Raw genomic sequence first — 20,520 nt, forward strand, 5'->3', positions numbered from 1 at the left:
ATAGCTAGGTCTGGTTTGACAGATGAATCCTCCCCTGCACAGCTGGCTTGGCATCCTGTGACAGCTGACAGCTTTCTCTGCTGGGGAGGAGAGCTTAGCCTCCTGTGACATTGCGGCACACAGCGTTCTCCTCCCCAACCCGCTTAGCTGCCTAAACATTTCTCTCCTCCCAGCGGGGACACAGAGCAACGCACAGAGGGCTGGAGAGAAACTAGAAATGCACTGCAATTTCGGCCGAAAGATGGCACTTTCTGCATTTTGCCAGAAGTGCTATTTTCCGCCAATAATTTCGGTGCATCCCTAGTTGAAATGAATGACCTGGCAGCCGGGTCCCTTTATCTAATTATACATGAATTAAACATTTCCTTTTGTGTGCAACAAATATGTGACAAAATGAAACGCCTTGAGACCCCGAAAGCGCTTGCAGTGAATGGCAATGTGTCATTAACAGCTTGAAGACCAGGTGTTTAGACCCCCTTCCTGGCCAGGCCATTTTTCAGTATTCAGCGCTGCGGTACTTTGACTAACATTTATTCCGTCATGCAACGCTGTACTGAAATGAATTTTATACCATTTTTTGGGGACAGATAGAGCTTTCTTTTGGTGGTATTTAATCACCACTGCGGGTTTTATTTTTTACTATAATAAGGAGAAATTACTGAAAATTTGGGGGAAAAAACATTTTTTTTTACATTATGTTATAAAACAACTAACATTACCCACTTTTTTGGTAAAATATAAAAGACGGGGTCACGTCGGGTAAATAGACACCAAACATGTCAAGCTTAAAAATTGCACGCACTCGCGAAATCGCAAAAAACTAGCATACCCAAATTTGGCCATGGGCGACGCTTTAAAAGCTTTTACAGCTTATCAGTTTAGTGTTAACAGTGATTGATGGCCCTAGAATTATTGCTCTCATTCCGACGTTTGCGGCGAAATGTAACATGTGCGGCGTAATGGGTGCAATCGTCGTTTTCGCAGGTATGCGCACCTGACGCATGTTTACATGCGTGAATGTAGGGTTGGGGACTTTAAAAAAAAAACAAATTTTAATTCTTTTTTATGTGTAACTTAAAAACATTTTTGTGGGAAACTCCGCATTCTGACAGCGTAGAGGGGACCGGAGGGAGATCGTGAACCGACCTCCCTCTGATCTCCTGTGACAGAGGCAGTATGCTGGTCCCGGGCTCGCACTGGAGCCGGGATCAGCTTGACAGCGGGAGGGGGGGAGCCGCGGAGGGGGAGGGGGCGCACGTCATGGGACCTCATACAAGCGATCCGCCGGCTCTATAGCCGGCGGATCGCTTGTATATTAACGGGCATCGCTACCTGTTTTCAAATAACAGGCATTTCCCGCTCGCACGAGCGGGCGGATGTTACAGGATGTGTATACACGCCCAGTTACATCCAAGAAGCTCACGGCCGGCAGTGTATACACAACGGCCGGCCGGGAGGTAGTTAAACGGACTATTGCTAAAATTACTATTTGGAGTGCTGGTGAGGTTACTTCTTTATTTGAGTTATTCACGGTTCCACCCGTGGTCACTACAAGCACCCACCCGTTTACCCGGGTCTGTGGATGGTCTGGTAAGGAGTGCAGCAAGACCTCTGGTTCTTAAAATTAAACGCCTGTCCTGTCCTTAAAGCAATAATAAAGCCCCTCAATGATTGAAACACATTTGTGATATGTCATCACGCCATATGGTGTGGCCATGTGGGCAATGAATATATGGCTCTTAAAAGTAATATATGAGCTGTGTCAGCAAACTAATAAAAAGCTGAGATTTAATGCAGACTGGGGAAGACAAGCACAAGGGATGCATTTTAAATATTCGTGTTGTGTTTTGAATATGAATTTACTTGAACTGAAAAACCCACAGCTAATGAAGGAAATATTCCACTGATTATGTAAGAGTGTACTGAGCAATTTCTCATTTCTATTTGGATTGTTTTGGAGATCTGCTATTAGGAGGAGATGTGCCACACTAATTAGTGTTTACAAAAATGATTGCAATGTATTCTATGTTTTATTTCTGTTTAGTTCACAGAGTACATGTTGTATATATGCAGGACCAAGATAATCCAAAGTAGGATGTTTTCTGAGTTAAAGGGTCCATCAGAAGAGAAATTATAGGCAGATGTCCACTGGCGGGTAATTAACTAATTCTCTAGTTATGCTCCATGGGGTCTTAGAAACGAAATCTGCACTTTTCTGTGTGGTAGTATCTGAATAAGGCTTTCCCATAAATCAAATATTTTTTGCAGGTAAAATTATTTTAATTAATACGATACATGTCTGCTCAGGTTTTCATAAATCAGCCATTCTGCAGCATTTTATAGTTCTGGTGAATGAAAGATAAAACCTGATTGGCTTTAATGGGCCATGGTTTGACATTAGCTATAATTTTACAGCAGACAGCCATTCACTTTCACACTTTTTAAATACTAAAATTTTTAATGGAGTAGGGAAGGCTACTTTTGTCCATTTTTACCTGCTGTCAGTCTCCTTATTGGAGATTTCCTCTCCTTTCTCAACAGAAATTAGATGGCAGCTACCTGAGCGCTCATAACTGTTGCATAATATCTATCCAGGCACATCATCTTTCTCCTAACCAGGCTCTTCCTGAACCATGGGGGTACCAACAACAACAACAAGCATTCCTGAATTTAACTGTAAAAAGCTTTTTTGAGAAAATATTTTTTGATGTTCGTAGACCGCGTCCCTGAAAAACATCGTCACCGATGTTTTAGCAAACAGGACATCCCCGGGATCCCTTTAGATGGGCTTGTTCCATGCCCGTCTCTGAATGATTTGAAGCCCGGGGCACGTGCCCCCCTCGGTATGCCACAGAAGAATGTGTACAGCTGTCACTACTGTGTGCCGGCTCCACTGATCGAGAGCGGCGATCACTCTTCTCAGCTCTCTCTTCTCAATGAGAAGAGTGATCGCCGCTGCAGCGGCCGTTTTCAAAGGACACCGGCTCAGTCCCCCTGCTGGTGTCCCTCCCTACAGACTAGAAGAGGTTGGGGACCGGACCTCAGTGGGCCCCTCAACTGCCTTGGGCACCGGGCCCCCACACCGGCTACACCGCCGGTAGTTCCGCCCCTGGTTCGTAGGCACCTTTACTGTTGTATGTGCTGTCTTTACGGTCTGTACTTATTTCAAAAATAAGACTTTATAATATAATATTGATGGACACTGTCTCTGAGAAATAATCAAATGCACCTTACCTGGATGAGTTGTATGGTATCTGGCTGTAGATGTATACCTCTAACTTTGGTTGATATTTTGTCGATGGCCTTTATTTGATTTTGACAATGTTCCATTTGACTTTCATAGGCCCACAGGACCATTTTAGTTTTGTCATCTATATATTTCTTTGCTAATGTTTCTTCTTCGTCAAGCAGCAGGCGCAGTTCTGTAAAGTTTGCCGTCATAGAGTCTTTGCTTGCCAAAGTGTGGTCCTAGAGAAACAGATAGAAGTACCAGGGAATAGTGAGGGATTAAGACAAAACACAATGCAATATAGTCACAGCAGACATTACAACCTTTCTATCCGTTACAGCAAGGTGCTGTGCTCTGTACTGATAGATAAGTAACTAAGGATTTCAATATTCCAGTCTTTTATGAACAACACTCAAACTTTGGGGGCTGGTCACAAATTGTTGGTTTTATAAGGGGATACAAAAAAATACTTAATTTAAGCCTTTCAAATATATACATTTTACAGTGCACATGTCATAACATACAGGGTCTTGTGCAAATCATACAATATAAGGTCCAGCAAGGCAACCATATGCAATAATAAAATCACACTTTAAATAAAGCAGCATCATAGTCAATTGAACAAAAAAGGTAAGGGCACGGGCCCACCAGGAAACTTCAAAGTGTTGAGCACCGCCTTTGAAGCATGAGAATGCACTGCTTTTGCGACCTCACGTTGAGGAGTTTGATGATGTGAAAGTGCACCAAAAAGAGGTGAAGTAGCCACAGAGTAAAATGACAAGAACTAAGACTGAAATATAACAGTATAGAACACACGTCAAAAAGGAAACATGCAAGGTGAAATAAGCAGAAAAAAAGGAGGATGGGGTGAAGAATGCAAGGGAAGAAAGAGAACAGGGGACCCAGGGAGGGAACAAATGTATTCATTTGATAAGTATTTAGTTTAGTATTTTGCTGCTGAGGTATGAGAAATCCCAACTAATACCATACAGTTTTCAAACGATAGAAAAGTGGCTAAGCTACCAAAATGTAACTTGTATTTCTTATATAAACTGAACTATAATACTGTAAGGCATACAAACATTTTGAATCATTGGTATTTTTAACTGCAGCCTTGGATCTGTCCCTGCTTATATATTCAGATCACTCCCATGTGACTTCTCTGTTTGGCAACACAAGATGCTTTTAAAGTGTATGTAAACCCTAAGAAATTAACTTTCCTTTTTTGGTCTGTTAAAAATATCATTGAAAGCATTTTGTAATACCTGTTTAATAAGTGCAAAGCATACCTACTGATCTTGTTACACATTCACAGCTGTCCTGTGTCCACACTTCCTGTGATCTCTCAATGGGCCTAATTTGCCCTCCCAAGTCTAAACTGGTGCCTACATATCAATTAATGCTGTGAGATGAGAACAAAGTTTGTGATTTGGTAGTTTAGCAAAAGACAATTGGGCAGCGTGGACACCATTCAGCCCAGAAATAATCTGTGTTTTGTCAGCCCAGAACATTAATTAGTAACTGATAAATTGATACATATTTTTCTGTTGTTACAGGGTCCTTAACCACCTGCTGTCCGGCCGTTGTAATTAAACAGCCGGACATCGGCTTCTTGAATGCGGGTGGGCGTTTTTAAACATCCTATCCCTTCACTCTCGTGCCCGCCGCCGCTGAAATCAGCCTGGACTGTAAACAGCCAGCGATGCAAACATGCGCCTACGTGCGTAAACGACGATTGCATCCATTACGCCGCACATGTTACATATCGCCGCAAACGTCGGAGTGAGAGCAATAATTCTAGAGCCATTAATCACTGATGACACTAAACTGATGAGCGGTAAAAGCTTTTAAAGCGTCGCCTAAGGCCAATTTTGGGTATGGTAGTTTTTGCGAGTTCGCGGGCGCACGCAATTTTAAAGCTTGACATGTTTGGTGTCTATTTACCCGACGTGACCCCGTCTTTTAAATTTTGCCAAAAATTGGGGTAATAATTGTTTTATAACATAACGTAGGGAAAACAGTTTTTCTTCCCCAAATTTTCGGTACTTTTTTCATTATATAGTAAAAAATACAATCTGCAGTGGTGATTAAATACCACCAAAAGAAAGCTCTATCTGTCCCCAAAGAATGGCATAAAGTTAATTTCAGTACAGCGTTGCATGGTGGAATAAATGTCAGTCAAAATACCGCATCGCTGAATACTGAAAAACACCCCGGTCAGCAAGTGGTTAAAAGGACAAAACATGGTAAAATGTACTGCATTTGTTTAGTTTTTTTTAATTTTGCCTGGACATACACTTTAAGCTGTTAAGAGCACTCCCAGACCTGGATATATTGATTAAAAAAAAAGTATTCTGTGACAAATTATACTCATCCGCAATAACACATAAGGCCTTTAATAAACCACCAGCTGTAAAAGATCTCAAGAGACATGCTCAAGGTACTCAGCCACCAGAAGAAATACAGACAAAAACAGGTGCTTCATTTGGGGCTAGGGAACAGCAAAGTCATATTCCTGTTGAAACGTCAATCACTGTACTTCAAATGTATTTTCAGAGGTTTAAAGGGGATTGTAAAACAATACAGCTAGAATAGAAAAAAAACCACATCTGTTTTATGTAATCTGCAAGTACCTATAATTATCAAATACACCAAATGCAAGCTTGGTAGTGTGCACTCAGACACTGGTTGTAGTTCACCCCCCAAAACCACTATACTTACCTAGAGCTCACACCAAGGCCCCCAGGCATTGTTTCCTCAGCTGGCTTTTTGACAGATAGGAGGGGATGGTAGACAGATAGGAGCCCGACTGTGCATGTGTAGAAATCGGATTATGAAGCCAGCTGAGTACTGTAAACAATACCGCAGGCCTTGGAGGGAGATCTACGAAGGCCTAGGAGTAAGCAATTGGGTACGGGGGCCTTGGTAATAATATATACCTGTACAGAAGGAGCAATAAAAAGCAAGAACAAAAAAAAGGAATAGGGTTAGTGATGGTAAGCAGAGACACAGAAGATCACTGAAGAAGAGCCAGTTTAAGCCAACTGTGTGTGGGAACAGTGAAGCAGAGTATAGACACAGAAGTTGAGTGGTATCAATGAAAGAGAGCAGAGACACAGGATCGGAGTGGGATCAGTGAAGCAGAGACATAGTAGCTTAGAGAGATCAGCGAAAGAGAGCACAGACACAGGAGTTGAGTGAAATAAGTGAAGGAAAGTAAAGACACAGGAGTTAAGTGAGATCAATGAGGGAGAGCACAGATGCAGGAGCTGAGTGGAATCAGTGATAGAAAGCAAAGCCACAGGATTTGAGTGGAGGGTAATGATCTGCTGTCCGGCTTCCTGATTGGCCAGGAAGCCGGCTCCATGCTCCCGGAAGTTCCAGTACCGCTATTCAGTATTGGCGAGTACCGAAAGATAAATATCGGTACTCAATACTGAGAAAAAATTATCGGTGCATCCCTATTTTGGAGGATAACAAATGTATTAAAACAGCGAAATGAAGTATGAGAATAAGTAGGCAATTTGGTTTACTTTACGTTACACATTTCTTCCCCTATATATTCCTTATACACTGAGTGGCCAGATTATTATGACCACCGGACGTTTGTAGGCAAATTAGCTATAATTAGCTATAATTTTGCGCTGAAGTTGCTAGAGGGCCAGACCATTATAAATAGGGAAGCAGGTTGTTTAACACGACAGTAGAAGCGATTTTCTTCTGAAGATACGGGTAAACAACGTGATTTAACAGCCTTTGAACGTGGGATGATTGTTGGCGCTCGAAGCCATGGAGCGAGTATCAGCAAAACAGCAGAATTCGTTAAATGTTCAAGAGCAGTTGTTGTTTAAGTGTTTAAAGACTGGACTGTCAGCCGAAAATCTGGGTCTGAACGTGCAAATTGTGGCCGTCAGTGACTAGTCAATGTTAGGGCAGTACGGTACAAGACAACAGAAGGGCAACAGTGCAGTGTCAGATTCCTCGCATCACCTTTCAACATCTCGTGGAGTCACGAGGCGGCCCAACAAAGTCATCTCGTGGCCCAATGGTCTGTAACCTGTTATGGTCCTGTACTTAAATTGTCGTAGATGAGCCAGTTGGCAGAAACAGTCAAACAGTATTTTGTTTTGTGAAGGAGAAGTGCATTCCCTGTACTGAAGAAGAGAGCCAAGGGGTGTGTGCAAGACAACCACAGCAGGTGGAAGGGGCATGGGTGTTCTGTACTTCGATAGAAACAGGAAGGAAATATATCTCTGCTTTACTATAGTATACCAATATGTTAACAGTAAAACCTGGGCTAGTGCTGCCCATCCAGTGCTGATTCATTATTACATTGTTACTCAGTAATTTAATATCACATAATGACATCCAAGAGTGGCATTTGCACATTATCACTAATTACTGCCAGGGCTCAGTAATTCAGTCTATTCTAGAGAACAACCATTAGCGTATTATAGGAAACTCAAAACAAGAAAAAACAACTTTGATTGCCTGCATCATCAAGAAGATGAGGTATGGTCAAGGCCCACAATCTGGTTTCTCATCTAAAATACAAATACAGAGCTGTATAGTGCAGTATAGATACACTTTATTCATTTTATCCATACTAATTAAAAAATTAAGAAAGGCATTAAATTGTTTTTTGCCACGTTAGTGCAGATCTGGTCTTTTGTGGAAGACAGGAAGATGCAGAAAGGTGATACTATAAGGTAAATGCTTGGGGCCCATCCTCAATTCACAAAGCATCTGGTAAGGCCATTAATTGTCTCCCCTTCTGACATCTTGTTTTCATGTACAGCAAGGTGACAAATATTTTTCTAGCCCTGACATTTTTTCCCCCTTTATAATAACAATATTACAACTATTGCACATAGACTGCAATCTAACGTGCCAGAAATACTAATATTACATAGACGGAGGTCAGTGTATACAGTATACGTTACAATACACTTTTGTGTGTGTATGCAGTGTAAAATATTTTTTGTGTTTTGTTGCATTTGTTTGGTTTTATAGAATGTCACAAAGTTCTTGTCTGGATTCTGGTAACAAAAAAACTTTGCACTTATATACAGTACCTCTAATATGCATGAGTAAAGGTTAAGATGTGCGTGAAGGATATCCTGCAACCACTTGCTGACCGGGGTGTTAAACCCCCTTCCTGTCCAGGCCATTTTTCAGTATTCAGCGACGCGGTACTTTGACATTTATGCCGTCGTGTAACGCTGTACTGAAATTAATTTTATACCATTTTTTGGGGACACATAGAGCTTTCTTTTGGTGGTATTTAATCAATTGTATAACAAAAAAGGTACAGAAACTTTTGTAAAAACTGTTTTCCGTACGTTATGTTAGGAAACATTTTATTATTACCCCAATTTTTTTGAGAAATATAAAAGACGGGGTCACGTCGGGTAAACAGACACCAAACAAGTCAAGCCTTAAAATTGCGCGCGCCCGCGTGATTGCAAAAAATATTACCACACCCAAAATTGGCCATAGGCGACGCTTTAAAAGCTTTTACTGCTCATCACTTTAGTGTTGATAGTGATTGATGGCCCTACAATTATTGCTCACACTCCAATGTTCGCGATGATATGTACTGTGTGCGGCACAATGGGCGCAATCAGCATTTTCGCACGTAGGCGCACCCGACGCATGCTTGCGTGTGTATGTGGGGGTAGGGGACTTTTCACCTGGTCATGTGTATTTTTTTATGCTTCTTTAATTTTTTTTAAACTTTTTTTTTTACACTTAATTTTATTGCTATCACATAGGGGACTAAGAATCACCCTATGTGATAGCCAATTTGCGTGACAAGTCCTTTTTATGGAAACATCAGGGGTCTCTAAGACCTCTAATGTCAACTAGGAACCCCCAAAGAGGCTGATGAAGCAGAGACCGGCTTCACCAGCTTCTCCCCGACTTCTGTAGCTGGGAATGAGAGCTGAATGTTGAAGTGATGTAATATACCGTATATACTCGAGTATAAGCCGTCCCGAATATAAGCCGAGGGTCGGAAATGAGGCAGCTAATGGTAGATAGATACCAATAAAATTACATTAATATTTATTTAAAAGAAAAATAACCTAGCTCTGTAAGTGGAAAAGGGGGTACAGGGCTACATATCATGTACTACGGATCATTTAACCCATTCATATTAGCAGAGGATAATTGTAAATCTATTGTTCAGTGCACTCTATATGTAGTATATAGTACATGTACATATAGAGTGCCTGCAACAATACATTTACAATGATCCTCTGCTAACATGAATGGGTTAAATGATCCGTAGTACATGATATGTAGCCCTGTACCCCCTTTTCCACTTACAGAGCTAGGTTATTTTTCTTTTAAATAAATATTAATGTAATTTTATTGGTATCTATCTACCATTAGCTGCCTCATTTCCGACCCTCGGCTTATATTCGGGTCAATACTTTTTCCCAGTTTTTTTGGGTAAAATTAGATACCTCGGCTTATATTCGGGTCAATACTTTTTCCCAGTTTTTTTGGGTAAAATTAGATACCTCGGCTTATATTCGGGTCAATACTTTTTCCCAGTTTTTTTGGGTAAAATTAGATACCTCGGCTTATATTCGGGTCAATACTTTTTCCCAGTTTTTTTGGGTAAAATTAGATACCTCGGCTTATATTCGGGTCAATACTTTTTCCCAGTTTTTTTGGGTAAAATTAGATACCTCGGCTTATATTCGGGTCAATACTTTTTCCCAGTTTTTTTGGGTAAAATTAGATACCTCGGCTTATATTCGGGTCAATACTTTTTCCCAGTTTTTTTGGGTAAAATTAGATACCTCGGCTTATATTCGGGACGGCTTATACTCGAGTATATACGGTACATCACTTCCTGCATTCACAGAACGGAGAAGAGATCGGAGGGAGATTGTGTACTGATCTCCAGTGACCGAGCCGCTGCAGCGGCGGTGGCGCAAACCCACACAAAATACATGTGATTGGGCATCTCTACAGACGCCAGAATGATCGTATTTAGGCCTGGTTCACACTGAGCGCTTTTTCTGCCCTAAAATATGCTTAAAATATATGCCCCCCCAAATAATCCTATTCATTTCTATGGCCCTTTTCACATCAGTGCATGAGCATTTTTTGGCATATTACAGCTCGTTTTGGCCCCATAGACTCAATAGGAAGCGCTTAAAAACGTCTTATTTCGCATTTCATGCGCGTTTGCTCATTAACATTAATGAGCTACAATCTGCTTACAAAAACGCGTAATTTCATTTATGAACATAAAACGCACATAAAAAACGTGCGTAGAAAAGCATAAAAACGCTATGGCCTAGGTGTGAACCCAGCCTTAAACAGCCATTGCTGGCTGTTTACATTTTAAGCAGTTTTCCCACTCGTGAGTGCACTGGGCGGCGCGCATGAGTGGAGGTGGGGAAGGACGTTTTACAACGCCCACCTGCATCTAGAAGGCTCCCGTCCGGCTGTTAATGAACAGCCGCTGGATGGGAAGCAGTTAATAAGTGCAAAGGTTAAGAAGTTCGTGAAGGATATCCTTTAACTACCTCCCGGCCAGCCGTTGTGTATACACGGCCGGCCGGGAGCTTCCTGGATGTAACTGGGCGCGCGAGCGGGAAACCCCCGCTATTTGAAAACAGGCAGCGATGCCCGTGAATATACAAGCGCTTGTATGACGTCCCGTAACGTGCGCCCCCTCCGCGGCTCCCATCCTCTCCCCCCCCCTCCTCTTGCTGTCAAGCTGGTCCCAGGCTCCGGTGTGAGCCCGGGACCAGCATACTGTCTCTGTCACAGGGGATCAGAGGGAGCTCGGTACACGAACTCACCTCCGGTCCCCTCTCCGCTGTCAGAATGCGGAAGTTGTGTATATTACATCACTTCCGCATTCTCGTGTCACTCTCCAGCTTCAGATGCTGGAGAGAAGCTGATGAAGCAGATCTGTGCTTCATCAGCTTCTTCAGGGGGGTCCTAGGTGACATTAGGGGTCTTGGAGACCCCTGATGTCTCCATAAAGAGGACCTGTCACCTCTTTTGCTATCACATATAAGGGTTTCTTAGCCCCCTCTGTGATAGCAATAAAGTTAAGTGGAAAAAAAAATAGTAAAAAAATTTTAAGTTTCCCCCCAAATTTTTTTAAAGTTACAGATAAAAAAGAATAAAAAAAAACAATTTTTTTTAAAAAGTCCCCACCCCTACATACACGCATGTAAACATGCGTCAGGTGCGCATACCTGCGAAAATGATGATTGCGCCCATTACGCCGCACATGTTACATATCGCCGCGAACGTCGCAGTGAGAGCAATAGTTCTAGGGCCATCAATCACTGATAACACTAAACTGATGAGCGCTAAAAGCTTTTAAAGCGTCGCCTATGGCCAATTTTGGGTATGCTAGTTTTTTTGCGATTTTGCGAGTGCGCGCAATTTTTAAGCTTGACATGTTTGGTGTCTATTTACTCGACGTGACCCCAACTTTTATATTTTACCAAAAAAGTTGGTAATATTAGTTGTTTTATAACATAATGTAGAAAAAAACTTTTTTTATTCAACATTTTCAGTAATTTCTCCTGAATATAGTAAAAAATAAAACCCGCAGTGGTGATTAAATACCACCAAAAGAAAGCTCTATCTGTCCCCAAAAAATGGTATAAAATTAATTTCAGTACAGCGTTGCATGACGGAATAAATGTCAGTCAAAGTACTGCAGCGCTGTACACTGAAAAATGGCCTGGCCAGGAAGGGGGTCTAAACACCTGGTCTTCAAGCGGTTAATAAGTGCAAATTTTGCTGATTTTGGTTGGAAGCACTGCAATATAACCAACCAAACAATAGCAAACACATGGGCTACATACCACATGTGTGTATTGAAGTAAACACTGTGATATTTTCTTGTTCTTAACACATGCCTCATACCTTGAGTTCAGTGCCAGCTTGCTCAATATTCTGTATGTTGCCAAGTACATGGATTCTCTTTTGATCAAGCTGCTCCAGGCATCTGTTCATCAGATTCTACAAGAAAAAGGAAAGTTTATTACTATGGCACACTGTTTTCATCAAGGCTGTATGGCTCACTTTTTTCAGTAGCAGAAGGACTGCAACACACTCCAACTAAATGTGCTTGTTCAGCTGTTACAAGTGCAAGGTGCATGATAATTAAAAAAAGGAAACACTTCATTGTAATATGTGCACATACCTGACCAGCGATGGATTATAAATAGGATGAGATTTCATCAGTCATCACTACAGCTTGCAGTCACACAACCTCAACCTAAGGCACCTAAAGTAAAGCACCTAAAGCTTTGTTATGACCACCTTACACTTAATATTTTATGCGATGACTGTGTTTCTACTGATGATGGGGGCAAATGTGCAACTGATAACTGTAGGGGGAAAGCCAGCAAGTAAAAAGTGTATACTTCCGATCCACAAATTTGTTCTGTATCACTGATTTAAAGTATAGAAGCCCAAGGATTCAATGCAGACATATTAATTCATGACAGACAGGCAACCAGCGTACCTGGTCAGCAATGGCAGTCCAATATTTCTATCATGCCAGATTTCCTTTAAAAAAAGTCAATCCTGCTATGCTATTTTATCAGCTTGATGTAGAATCTGTGTGCTTTGAAAACGTGCTGTGATGTCCACTACTGTCATGTCTTAAAGGTATTATTCTTATCTCCTTTTATTTCACCCACAAAGGTGCTACTTTTTGATCCACTGCGCTATAACATGCTTCAGATGCAAAGGTGGTGTGCAGTCAGAATGGAGAATTCTCAGTGATGACTATCTATAGCATCAGTCAAAAAAATCTTCCTGTGTGCTCAATTTTTTTACTTTCAAAAGACTGGGGCCATAAGAATTTTAAAAGTTAAGGACAGTTAGCTGAGCCTAGTGGGAGATCTCTCTTTGAAGTCTCCATAAGAATACGTGATAGTCAAGTGAGCAACCCTGTGCAATAAAAATTTTAGACATTGGGGTATAACGGAGACATCAGTTCTGTTTGCATGTCCCTTATTTGCATCTTAGCAGACCAGAAAACACAACTACAAAAACAGTCAGAACTTCAAGGGGAAAAAAAAGGATACAATTCTTTTGCAGAGAAATATAAAATGTCTCCTTTCAGATGAATGTTTACTGTTGTTAGTCTAAAACTAGCCATACACTGATCGAATTTTCCAACAATGGGCAATGCTCAAAAAATCGAGCAGTGTGTAGTCTCATTTGCAACCCTCTGTTTGGCAAAAGACAGTTTATTAATCAATTTTTGTCGAAGGAGCTGGTCCCTAATATCACCTAGGGACCCACAAAGAAGCTGATGAAGCAAAGATCTGCTTCACTAGCTTCTTCTGCGGCTACAGCAGCTTGAGAAAGAACAGGCTGAAAGCGGAAGAGATGTAATACACATCACTTCCGCATTCAGTGATCAGAGGGGAGATCAGCCAGTGGATATGTGCTGAACACCCTCTGATCCAGGCAACGAGACCCGCAGTGCTGGTCCCGGGCCCACACGGGGGGACAGCGGAGCCTGGGATAGCTGGCAGCAGCAGTGGAGGGTGGTGGGCCTGCACACTCCCATGCACTATACAAGCGGCTTGTATGTAACAGCGGTTACCGGCTGTTTCACATTTTTATCATGTATTGCTCGTGTAGTAGGGAATGTGTGCAAGAAGAAAAAAAACCCCGCCATACATGTATAACAACCCACTGAGTAGAGAGTGCTGTCCGTTCGTCTATATAGAATGGGCGGACGGCAAGTAGTTAATAACTACATTGAAGTTTCAAGGGGGAAAAAATCCCTTTTTGTGGAAAGACAAAACACTTAGGACCCAGGTCAACTTTTTGGGGAATTTATTCTTCAAATTCTGTCAAAGTTATCACATTAGTATGGCATAATGTGCTTTGGTGAAGGTTTGCCCCTTAACATGGCATTCTACCACTACCCTGTTCCTTATCCCATAAAAACTACTGCCGCCACCTTTCCAGAAGTGAAAGCCTTTCCCTTCGATGGAGGGGGTCAGCATGCTTTCACTCTTTTGACTGTTGTTTTGACTGAAAATTAATCGTGTACACACTAGAGTGAATTTTTCAAAACTGGAGCAGACAAAATCTGGAGCAGATTTGCACTGCAACCAATCAGCTTCTATCTCTCATGTTCAAATCTTACCTGAGCAAGCTGAAGAGAGATGCTGATTGGTTGCCATGGGCAACTGTTCCAGATTCTGTCTGCTCCAGGTTTGATAAATTCCCCCTATTGCATCTGACATAACAAAATCATTGCAGGCATTTGTTTCTACATTTGTTTCAAAAATTACAAGTTTGTTCCATGACATATTCCCTTTGATCTTTTTGTTGTCAGGTGTCAAGAGCCTTGGGATCCACTAAGCCAGTGGTTCTCAACCCTTCTAGGGCCGGGACCCCTTGGTAACATTTGCCAAATTGTGGTGACCCCCAACGGAGCGCTGGACTCCAGAATGGGACTAAAAATAGAAGTACACTCACAAGAATACAAGCCCCTGCTACCTGCTTGCCTGCTCTGTCTCCATGCAGCCTTCTCAGCCCCAGCAGTGCTTAGACGCCCGCCTCCTGCAGAGCTCACATTGTATGGGAGGCAGTAGGACAGCAGCAGCTGTGAATAGAAAAGCCCTGCTGTACACACTCCCCGGCCACTAGATGTCGCTGCAGCGGCCAGGGAGTGTGTATAGCGGCACTTTTATATTCACAGCCTCTGCTGTCCTCCCGCTGACTGACACTGCTGCGCTAGGAGGAGGCTGAGGAGCCTCTCACCTAGTGCAGCAGAAGTGGATGCTGCGACCCCCTCAACAGTGAGTTGCGACCCACTTTTGGGTCGCGACCCACAGGTTGAGAACTGCTGCACTAAGCAGTACCCTTTCTTATATCCATATGTTCTTTCAGAATACTAAATGTTTTTTCTACGGTCAATTACTTACTAATTGTTTTGATCTTTGTTTTACAGTACTGATTTGTACAACTTGTCCTCATTCTCTTAAGTATTGGCCTCGAATGGTGTGCCTAGCCAAGGGCCATTATTAACACTCACCACCCTGTGACCAAATTCCACTGTCCAGTTCTTTACAGTAGTGTATGAAGGGGTAACCTGCACTGTGCTAATCCATATATTTCTACCTTTTTATTTCTCCTACTTAAAACAGTAGCATATACATTGCCATCACACACCAAACCAAATGTATGCAGCCCGTTTCAGTAGTGGGGTGCTGTAGCGATATGTGGATGGCACCATAGGAATAAAAGCAAAATATATATATATATCATTAGCACACCTTAGTTCAGTGAAGTAAAACTGCCTTTATTAGCAACAAAAAGGCATGCCACAAAAGAAAATGAAATGAACATTAGAAACAGTGAATTCTTACAGATAAACCGCATCATTATCAAATTTACAAGGCACAGAGTGAAAAGTTTACTTATTTGCGACTTGATATTAGTAAAAAAGAATGAGGTTTTCTTTGGAAAGAAGATTGCTGAACTTGCATTTTCCCTAAGCCAAACTACTGCCTGCACGCAACTACTTGAGGTGGAAGTGTGTGTAAGTACACTAATTAAAAGATGGCTTATTTGTCAGCATATTTAGGAAACTCCTTTTTTTTGGCATGTGGCAGTAATTAATTACCAACTTAAAATAAAAATAATAACGGAAGTCTGTGGCACATTGCCAACATGTTTCTTAGTAGAGCTGCCAGTTCTTTCATACTTTGATTAACTTTCATATTTCAAGTGATCCACCAGATGTCAGTAGACAACTTACTTATATCTCTCCTCATCGTGCTTGAGAATATGAACTTAATTATACAGTATATGCATTATTTCAGCTATTTAAAGTAATGCTTTAGAACTGAATTAGTGTTTGACAGTAATATACAGGTTTACAAGGGAATTTGCACTTTGTATAGGTAGTTTCCATTAGCTTGGTGAATGAGGTGATATTTCAGTTTGCAAAGAATACCCAATCAGGAGCATGGAAAATAAAAAAAAAACCAGTACTATTGATTGCACATGATTGGATGGTGGAAGTCAGCAGTGCTTCACTTTGTTCACCTAACTAAGGGGAAACTTCCCCAGCAAAGTTCAAATTCCCTTGCCAAGTGAACAGCCTATTTGCCTTTAGTAAATCAACCCCCATGGTATTACAAGAGTCTTGGACGCTGAGGCATTGTGGCAGAGCTACTACCACTGCAGCGCTTTTAAATAGACACTGTCACTTCACCGGTTCATGACAAAGTAACAGTATCTTCACATAACCCACTCCCCAGCCATGTAAACGTACCCAGCCTTAAGCCCTTGTTACCTCCTTACTGCCAGAGGTCTCGCTAACAGAGCTGGACGTCTTTGTTTGGAAGAGCATGTGACCTTCCCTATGTAACAGTGCCTGAGCAGCCGATCAATCAGGCCCAAGCACATTGGGGGTGCCATGATGGCCTTTTTGTCTAAATTCTGACACCAGTCCATTCTAGCAGAATTGCTGGTGTGGGGAGGTTGCAAGGAAAGCTGAGCTTGGCAAAACATGTCGGGGGGGTTTGCGCTATGGACAGACAATGTGCCTAAATGGGCAAAGTGTCAGTGTCTTTCAAACTACTAGAAGTCCATGTGAAAAAACAGAAACCACTTTCTCTTACAGTCTTTTCCATGACATTATTAGCAGACGATATAGTACCAAGCATGAAAATGGAAATGCCTACCATTTTAAAAGCAATGTACATACAAAAGCCCCTTTCACATGGACACTGTCAGTTATGATAAGTAGGGAATCCATGCATGGATCCGCTGCTGATTGGCTGACATGGAGCAGTAAGGAACGGATGTCACAGTTGTGACACCTGTGTTCACCCAGTTTTTAACTCCATCTCACTATGAAGGAAAAACTGAACTTACTGGACTAATATTAAATCTATGGGGAGTCGGAAGTAAACAAACATGTGTTGGTTTACATCAGATTACTCCAGATCCATCACGATCAGGTCTGCCAAAACAGAACTCTGTTCCATTTTGTTTTCCGGACCTAGATAGATTTAGGGGTAATCAGATGTAAACAGATGCATGTCTCTTTACATCCAGCTGCCCATAGACTAAGGCTGGCCATAGACTAAGGCACATCTATTTAGATCCAGCTGCCCATAGACTAAAGGTGCCCATACACTGCACGATTATCGTACGATAATCGTATGCGATCGGTTTTTCGTACGATAATCAAGCAGTGTGAACGGAGACGTGCGACCGTTTCTACTGTACGGTCGCACGTCTTCTGTTGAACCAGCATGTTCGAAAACCAGCCGGGAATCGTACGATTCTCGGCTGGTTAGAACGGTGCTCGGAAGACAAATGCCGAGCGGGCCGGTGTGCGCACGCGCACACTGCCCGTTCAGCAACTTTTGGTCTTGCGTTTCCATTGGGATACAGCCAATATTCAATACGCCTAGGTGTGAACCCAGCCTAACATTGGTCTTCTGATCAAATCCACCTGAAAAACACACAGGCAGATCTGTGGACCATCTGAGCGTAAAGGGACTTAAAGTTGCTAAAAATGCTGGCTATTATGCTGACCCTCTGGCTTCAGTACTTTGGCTAACTGACCTTGACCAGGAATGCAGATTAGAAAAGCCCTAAATGACATACTTTTCTTGGTGAGTATTTCCTTCATGACAGGTTTCCTTTAAAGTGAAAGCAAATCCCCAAGCAGATATAAAAGACACTAATTCATTAAATTCTGTATTTATTAATATATCAGTACATGGCTATTTTAGTGCACCAGCCTCTTTCAATCAACTGTACAGCAGAGTTCAGACTGAGAGAAAGGAGCAGCACAAAGAGCCAATCATTTGTACTGCAATGTGCTAACAAAAAACATAAGAGAGAGCAGAGTGACAGAGAGATGAGTTAATCGGTCTGCTGCTTTTCCTTTCACTGTCCAGTCTTAGGCAGGGACAAGACCTACGTGTATTACTAACTTCTAGAGAGAAAAAAAAAGATTTTCTGCCCTGACAGATAGGGTTGTACTGTGTGGCAGAGCTGTATAAATCACAGGATTGCACAAACAGAAATATAGATCCTTGGACAGGTATATCAGCTACCGTAAATGTATTTCACCTGTGTATTTAGCTGTTTTCCTGAGACGGCTCCTGTTTAAAAAAGCTATTGCAGCAGTGTTATGTGGGTGAGAGAACATATCAAAGCCTCAAACCCACGTGATGATGGTGGGAAATGAGAAGGTGCTGCTAGCAGCTAACAAATACTTTATAAAAGTTTAAAAGGGAAAAAAATGAAGCATGCAAATTGTCCTTTGCATTTATGTAAATATGGGTTGAAAACATAGTATGCCATGTAGTAAGGTTGTGTGTGAGTACAAGACAGCCAATAACCAGTTTACTACCAGAGCATTTTTTTTCTTCCTTTTTTTGTACATATGGTAAAATCTGCGTATATCAGAGTATAAAATGGCTTGTGTATTAAAATTTTACACACACACAGTGTGTGTGTGTGTGTGTGTGTGTGTGTGTGTGTGTGTGTGTGTGTGTGTGTGTATATATATATTTATTTTATTTATTAATTTTTTTGTTTTAAAAGCACAGCACCCCTTCTCTTATGCAACCCTGATGTGTATCTTTACACATGCATGACACAGGTTCACACACAATTATGCCTCTCAGCTTTTGTTTAATAACCTTCTTACGATCCTTAGTACATTTAAAACTGCAATTGAAAATTACAACTGTCATTGAAAATAAAGCTTTGTTAGTTTAAAAAGAAAAACCTGGCGCCTAACTTTTTTTAGCTGGCTCCAAGATTCAAAGCAAATGTGTCAAGCCCTGCTATACAGTAAAAGATACGTATCAACTGGCATACAGGATAGTCCAAACTACACTTTAACGACATAAATACTTTTATGTGCCTTATAATAACATTTAATAATAATTAGGGTTCAGATTTAAATATTATTTTGTGTTGTTTGTTTTGTGTTGTTTGGTGGAACAATAAACTCGACTAAAAACAAACTATCAAACAAATGTATTAACATAACTCATTATGCCCAGCAAACCTTTTTTCATTGCTGGTTTTACAAGAATGGCAGCTGCCAACCTTTTCTCTTAGCCAAGGTCAAAAGAAGAATCACACACATTGCCCCAGTGGCCAAATTATCATGGAAATCGAAGAGTAAACATTAGAACTTGGCATGACTGAGCTCAATAAACAAAGCTCCTCTCTGGCATGAAAATAGCCAATTTTATTTCTAGAGAAACTCACTAAACAAAAACCAGCACATGCTCAGTATTCCCCCATACCATTCAGAACTTTTATTTCAAATTCTGTCTTGTTACCTTTGTATACTAACCAATGGTAGAATAACTCTTTACACTGCTAGTTGCTCACACTCACTGTGATTTATAAAAGTGTCTCAAAAAGAACCTGACTTGCCCATAGCACCCAATCAAACTATAGCTTTTTCAGATCTGCACTAGAAGAAGAAAACTGAATGTTTTGAGTGCTATGGGCTAGGGATGTCCCGATACCGATTCTAGCTCCGGTATCGGGGCCGATACAGGGCATTTTCACAATTACTTGTGAAAATACCCAGATACATAGTGCCGATACCAGCACTTTAATTTTTAAAATAGTTTCAGGCTGCCCCAAGGTACCGCGCTTGTACGGGCAGCTAAACTAGGACCTTACAGAAGCTCCTCCCACAGCACGGCCAGGAGAGCGACGGAGGTACAGGAAAGCACGGCATGCCAGCTGGGAGCCAGATACCGGGCCACGGGCGCCCTGCTTTGCAGCTAGATCGTATCTGGTGAGTGTGTCCATCTGTGCGTCTGTGAAAGCTCTCCCCTCCCCCATCCTAGAGATGGGACTTCCTCACTTACACGTTCCTCCGGAGCTGCTACACACGAGGTCCGTACAGCAAGGCTGCCTGTTATTAACCCCTCCATCACCATTGGCTTCCTTATGCTCTCCTCCACCACAGAATGCCTGCCATTACCCTCTCCATTACCACAGTCTTCCTAAACCCCTCCAACACCAGAGAATGCCCTCCATAACCACAGGCTGCCTGCAATTATCCCCTCCATATGTAGAGGCTGCCTAATCATTAGTCTGTATTGTTTTAGAAAAAAATGTTGCATGTCCCTTTAAGAAAAGTATTGGTATTGGCAAGTACATGAGGGACAGTACTTGTACTTGGTCTTGAGAAAGTGGTATCGGGACATCCCTACTATGGGCTATACAGTTTTGATTCTTTTTATTTTTTCATAAAAAAGGCTCCT

General features: G+C 41.7%; 1 protein-coding gene across 1 annotated transcript in view; it reads right to left on the minus strand.

The window, feature by feature from the left end:
- Positions 1-20,520, minus strand: part of TRIM14 (tripartite motif containing 14) — a 55,150-nt gene that overhangs the window by 15,699 nt on the left and 18,931 nt on the right. The window contains exons 2-3 of the mRNA XM_018552420.1: positions 12,143-12,238; positions 3,235-3,468 (exon numbers count right to left, since the gene is read on the minus strand). Of these exons, the coding sequence (XP_018407922.1) occupies positions 3,235-3,468; positions 12,143-12,238 (330 nt within the window). The remainder of the gene's footprint in view (positions 1-3,234; positions 3,469-12,142; positions 12,239-20,520) is intronic.

Source organism: Nanorana parkeri, unplaced genomic scaffold, assembly GCF_000935625.1.
Source record: "Nanorana parkeri isolate BGI_ZX_2015 unplaced genomic scaffold, ASM93562v1 scaffold88, whole genome shotgun sequence".
NCBI lineage: Eukaryota > Metazoa > Chordata > Amphibia > Anura > Dicroglossidae > Nanorana > Nanorana parkeri.